Source organism: Equus quagga, chromosome 14 (assembly GCF_021613505.1).
Source record: "Equus quagga isolate Etosha38 chromosome 14, UCLA_HA_Equagga_1.0, whole genome shotgun sequence".
NCBI classification, from domain to species: domain Eukaryota; kingdom Metazoa; phylum Chordata; class Mammalia; order Perissodactyla; family Equidae; genus Equus; species Equus quagga.
Window position 1 is genome coordinate 92,865,448 of NC_060280.1, and position 5,720 is coordinate 92,871,167.

Genomic DNA, 5,720 nt, shown 5'->3' on the forward strand with positions numbered 1-5,720 from the left:
ATCGTGTGTCCCCCCGGTCCAATCAGCTGCACCAGAGGAGTAGCATCACCTGGTGCCAAGGATGCTATGCAAAACAGGCAACAACCACAGTGTAGCCAGTCACTGACCAATCAGATTTGACGCTGGCCCCTGGACCAAGAGTTCTCAGGACCACTCTGCCTCCATCAACCCCGCAGGTGCACTGGCTTTTAAGGCTTTGGATGCTGGGTCACAGGGCCATCCTAGGGGTCCAGCAATGGGGGCAGGGAGTAACGGGCACTTGCCAACTAGTATGGGGCTAGTTTAATAACTTAATGACCGGTATGGCCATACTCATGGGTGTCAGCTCAGTGTCAGCTCTGCCCACTCAAGAGGGAGTAGGGAAGAAACTCTTTGAGAAGTGGTAGCGATGGGTCAGGCAAATGACATTTACCTCCACATCGAAATCTTCACTCCCCATCCCATACCCTCCTGTCTCGCCAGTGCAGGCCAAGCTCTCCCACCGCTGCTTCCCTCATCCCCATCCCTCCTAAGTCCCATCAAGGTCCCCTGCTCCATGGAGATTTCTGTCCACCCCAGCCCCTTTTGTCCTGTGTCTGTAAGGAGCTAAGTCCAGCTGGTTTATATGGGCCAGTGGGCAGAAGAGCCACATGGCAGGGAAATTATGGGGCTGGGGGAACTGGCCCCATCTGGAGACAAAGAGGGACAGTGGTGTGCTGGTAAATGTTTAACAACCAGCTCTCTCTGGTGGAGGGGGGGGGGGGAACAAATTTATTGGCATAAGTGACGTGTAGGACGCAATTTCCAAAAATAAAACGTGAAATACTCTGCATTGCAAATTCCATACAATCAACTGATTCTCACAGACGGCCTTCTGATTGTTCCTCCTTTTGTACCCAGAGCCCACCTGTAATTGCAACTGACAAACGAGTGAAGGTAGGTTGATATTTTCCTTAAAGACTAAGAAGAAATGGAACAACAAAGATGGATGTCCGTATTCACTTGCTTGTCAACGACATGAGGCACTTCTTTGCTAAATCAGATGATGGTTTGAAAACTCTAGATGAGGACTTCCTCAATTTTTTCATGTGCTATTCACAAGGCAACAGCTACAGACAAGACACACTTTTAAGTCTGATCTCCATAATAACATCCTTTTCTCCAGCACTTTGAATATAGGCGATCAAGAAACAATAAATCACTTGACTTGGTTCCCAGGGTGTAAATACTCACCATGGCCAATTGTAAGTGGCCAGCGTGATGTCACTGAACGCACATTGGCCATCAATGTCCTGCAGAACAGCATTAGGCAGGATTTCCAGAACCAGGTACGACAGAGGCAAATCACAAATGAGAATAAATAACAAAATCCCGAAGGCATAGGGTAGTTACGAAGTCTCAAGATAACTGACATTGTCTGGCACAGAGTAAATAAATAGTCAATACAGAGTGGTCATTAGGTTTATAAATATTTTATTATACAGTACTTTGCACTATCTCATGCTCTCCCATCTGGCCCAGACACAAGGGGTTGCACACAATCAGTGTCAAGCCAGCTAGCTGACTGTCAGCTTGGCCAAAGCTGGGGTTTTTGTCTCTCTTGTTCACGGCTGTGTCCCCAACACCTAAAACAGTGCCTGATACACAGTAGTTGCTCAGTAAAAGTTGCATGAATGAATGAAGCTCACACAGCATAGAGCTACGCAGACCCCCAAAAGCTAGCCCGTGAATCCCATAGGGGGGCTGGGAATGAGTCTTTATTTCTCATATATTAACATAAATAAGGATGGGGGGGCTGATGTTTCTCTAGCCCTGCACAGTGCCCAGCATGTGGCAGACGCTCAATAAATATAAACCGAATGGATTAATATAAAGTACACCGTCTGAGCTCAGGCTCAGAATAAATACCAAGAATGAGGCAGGGGTGATAAAGTGATCTGCAGAGTCCTCGTGGAGGGGTGAGCAGCAGGAAGTCCCTGCCCGGCCTGGTGAGGTAGAGTAGCTGGGCCCCATCACCAGGGGCCCCAACAAAGGCAGACAGGATTCAGTCTCCGTCCAGAGGGTGGTACCCAGGCCCGGTGTCACGTGGGCAGCGGTGAGGGGAGTCCAGCGGGGGCCACGCGGAAGAGGCCCAAGAAGGTGGCGCCTTGTGCAAGCTGCCAGGTAGGGGGCGCCCCAGCCGCCGCGGGCAGGTGGACGCTCAGCAGGTGGACGCTCAGGCGCTGGCCGGCGCCCAGATGCAACAGACTGCCCCGGAAACCGACCGCCCGCGAGTCCCGGGCCCCCGAGGAGGGAGGTGGCAGGTCCAAGGTCATGGCCAGGGCGGCGGCCCCAGTGCGCGGCGGCTTCAGGCGCAGAGCAGCGGAGACTGAGCCGGAGCCAGCGCTGGCCACCACGGGTTTCAGTTCCAGGTGCAAGAAGACATAGTAGACGCCGGCCTCGGCCACCACCAGCTCTTGCGTGCTCTCGTCGTAGCTCAGGCCAGGTGCCAGGGACACACCTGCCAGGCCCGGGTCGCTGTGCCAGCGCAGGAGCCCTTTGGTCAACCTGACTGTGGAAGGAAAGGAGGGTGCACTGAGCGTGGCAGCGGGACAGGGCGCATGCAGCCCTGGGGATGCGGACGGGGCTCTGAGCAAAGGTGGGGAGGGGTCTCTGAGGGAGGAAAGAGGTTCCCAGGGGGAGGTGGGGCTGGGGAATGAAAAGAGGGGATAGAAGGGAGGAAGGGAAGAAGGGCTTTCGAGAGAGGACTGTGAGGAAAAGAGAGGGTGGGGAGAGGAGGGGACAGAGGGAGAGATCCCTGGGACCCAGGAAAGCAGAAAGGAGGTGAGCAAGAGAAGATGCGATGATGCCATGCAGAAGGAGAGAGGCGAGTCTGACGGGGGAGGGGCGGAGGGAGGGGGTCAGAGGACTCCTAGCGATGGAAGGAAGGAGGCGGTTTGGAGACGGAGGTGTGGGTGATGGGGGAGCGGGGGAGCGGGGGAGGGGAGGGAGGCAGGCTGGGGGAGGGGTCAGAGGGAGGGTCACGGAGGCTGCCAGGAAGGAGGAAAATTTCATGAAGAAGGATTGGAAAACTAGGGGACTTTGGGGAGGGGGCGGGGGGGAGAGAACTGCGAGAACACTGAGAAAGGAAAAGGGACAGGAAGAGGGGGGGAGGAGGGGACTCCCGAAGGAGAAGAGAGGATGGGGAAGAGGTGTCTGTAAGAGAGGAAGAGGGAGGGGGAGGGGTGGGGAGGAGGGTCTCTAGAAAGCGGAGGAGTAGAGGGGAGGGGAAGGGATGGAGTCGAGAGTCTCCAAAAAGGAGAAAGGCAGGGGGAAGGGGGTGGGAGGGGAGCGTCTCAAGAAAGGGGAGATGAAGGGAGTTAGGGGAGGGACTCTGGAAGGAGGAGGTGAGAGAGGATGGCGGGAAGGACCCGGATCTCTGGACGGGCGCGCGGCGGGATCTGAGAGAGCCAGGGTCTGAGGTGGGCACAGACGCGGGTCAGAGGAGGAGGACATCCAGAGAGGGTCAGAGTTCAAAGAAGAGCGGGGACAGCTTTCAGAGAGAGGGGAGAAAGGGTCAGATTGGGGGGGGGGTCTCCCTCTCCCGGGCCCCCTCCAGCCCCCCCCCCCACCTCCAACCCAGGAGGTAGGAAACAGCGCAGGACACTCACCATCCTGAGCCACCAGCTGCGCGAACACGCCCTGCGGAGGGAGGAAAGGCAAAAAGTGAGTGGCAGCTCCCCCTTCCCGCGCCCGCATCCCCTGGAAAGTGGGGGGGTCCCCGGGGTCTGCGCAGACCTTGAGCCTTCGCTCCCCTCCAAAAGAACACACCCACACACACACACACCCGAAGGTGGCGGCCCAGCTAGCCCCAACCCGTGCCGTCTGCAAGGACAGCACACGGAGGATTCCGGAGGGAAAAGAGGACAGATTCCCTCCAGTGGCCCTTGGAACAGGGAAATCTTGGGAGGCAAAGGGGAGACCCCAGGGGTCCGGAAGAAAACTGAGGCTCTCCGGGAGTCCCCTCAGTAGTTCGGAGAAGTGCGCCGTGGGCTCCGCGATGGAGAAAGGGGTCCCCTCTGAGGCCCGGGATACAGATGGGCTTTCACAGGGGTGTGGGATGAAAAGGGCGCCCCCTGACGTCCTGGATAAAGAAAAGGAGCCCTCGGGGGGTCCTTCCACCCTTGGCCCCGGGGGTGCGGGATGGAGAAAGGGTCCCAGACGGGGAATAGGGGGTCTCCCCACGAGGCCCAGGTCGGAGCGTGTCTCACCTGCAGCGTGTTGGGGAGGCGGGCGCTGGCGTCCGGCGGCAGCTCGGGGACCTCGGGGAGTCTCGAGCTGGGCGCGGGGCCCGGGCTGGGGCCGGACGAGGCGGGGGCGCCGGGCAGAGCCCAGGCGCGGACCGCGCAGAAGGCACAGGCGCCGGCGAACAGCAGTAGCGCGGCGCTCACCGCCCAGGGCAGCGAGCGCCAGGCGCTGCCCGGGGGCGCCGGGGGCCGCTGGGCCTCGGGATCCGGGTTGGCGCTGGTGTTGGAGACCATGGCCGGCGGCAAGGGGCTGGAGCCAAGGTCGGGTGCTCCTCGCTTTATAGCGAATCCGGAAGCCCCGCTTTCCGGGGCGGAGCTGGTGGGGATGCGCGCGCCCCGCCTGGTCCATTCCCGCGCGCCCCGCCCAGCCCCCTCCACCTTCCGTCCGAACTCTCCCTGACTTTCTCTCTGGATTTCTCCAACTCTCCGTCTCCTTTCTCCCTCTCGCCCTCCGTGCTCTGGCGCACTGCTTCCCCTTGGTCTCGACTAGTTACCCGTCTCCCCAGTTCTCTCTCCGTCTCCTCCTCTTTGTCCCTTGGGGTGCCCCTTTGTAATTCTGTGTCTTTCCTTTTCTCTCTTGCGTGTCTCGCTCTGTCTCTACTGATCGTCTCTGCGTTGGGTCGCAGGAATCTTTCTGTCCCTCTGCCTCATTGTTTCTGTGTTTGTGACTCTGTCTCTGACCCTCCCTGTCTCTGTCTCTCTGTGTCTCTCCTTGTCTCTCTATGTCTCTGACTCTCACTTTCTGAGTCTCTGTGACTCTCTTTGTCTCTTTCCCCTCTTTGTAACTCCCTAGCCCCCCATCACTGGGGCTACCCCTGGGAGCCCCGAAATCCAGCACTTCTGCAAAGGGGTCTTCAGAGGACAAACCCCTTCTCCTCCGGAGCGTAAGCCCCGCAGCGGAACCCTGAGTGCCATGCTCAGTCCTCCCCCCACCCTCCCCCACCTTTCCAGGACCCCTGGGCCTTCCCAGGCCTGCCCACACCCACCCACCCAGACACTTCCTGTCAGGAGCCCCCTTTGGACCCCACGAGCAGAAGGCTGGAGAGTCCAAGTGGAGAAATTCCCCTCGCAGGAAAGGGACAGTCTTGAATGAGGCAAAGGAAACTCAAACTTCCCGTTGCTCTCCCCTGGTGGAGGCGGGGGCGGGGAGGAGGAGAGGCAGAGAAGCGGCCAAAACTTGGCCCCAAAAGAGGAAGCAACCCTAGATTGAGAGATGGGCAGCCCTGGAAAAGTCCTGGCCTCCCGCAGAAGCCCTGCTCTGCCTAGACCACCCAGGTGGATACTGGCCCACAGCCTGACTCTCTCAAGGTCTTACTTTCCCTTTGGAAAATTGGAGGGCGGACCAGGCAATCGATGTCAACCCTCCGCCAGCAGCCCAGGAAATGTGGGGGAATTTTGGTTCAACTAAACAAGTATGGATGCTGGCCCTGTGGTAGATCCTGTATCAGGCCTCGC

At 58.3% G+C, this 5,720-nt stretch overlaps 1 protein-coding gene across 2 annotated transcripts; it reads right to left on the bottom strand.

Annotated features, from left to right (window-relative positions):
• Positions 1-1,451: 1,451 nt before the first annotated feature.
• Positions 1,452-4,926, bottom strand: TNFSF9 (TNF superfamily member 9). 2 transcript variants are annotated; one of them, XM_046637883.1, is made up of 3 exons: positions 4,230-4,926; positions 3,630-3,660; positions 1,452-2,526 (listed from the first exon to the last, which is right to left on the bottom strand). In XM_046637883.1, the coding sequence occupies exons 1-3, from the start codon at positions 4,612-4,614 to the stop codon at positions 2,061-2,063; spliced, it is 882 nt and encodes a 293-aa protein (XP_046493839.1). In that variant the 5' UTR covers positions 4,615-4,926; the 3' UTR covers positions 1,452-2,060. The 2 variants fall into 2 exon arrangements, with proteins under 2 accessions (XP_046493839.1, XP_046493840.1); XM_046637884.1 differs by having other exon boundaries at positions 1,452-2,530; positions 4,230-4,625.
• Positions 4,927-5,720: the final 794 nt, after the last annotated feature.

Excerpts from the sequence above, each read along its gene's own strand:
- TNFSF9 (XM_046637883.1), bottom strand. The coding sequence starts at position 4,614 with ATGGACCAGGCGGGGCGCGCGCATCCCCACCAGCTCCGCCCCGGAAAG. Across the intron at positions 3,661-4,229 it reads GCCTCCCCAACACGCTGCAG|GGCGTGTTCGCGCAGCTGGT; the intron begins GTGAGACACGCT and ends CTCCCTCCGCAG. Across the intron at positions 2,527-3,629 it reads GCAGCTGGTGGCTCAGGATG|GTTGACCAAAGGGCTCCTGC; the intron begins GTGAGTGTCCTG and ends TTCCACAGTCAG.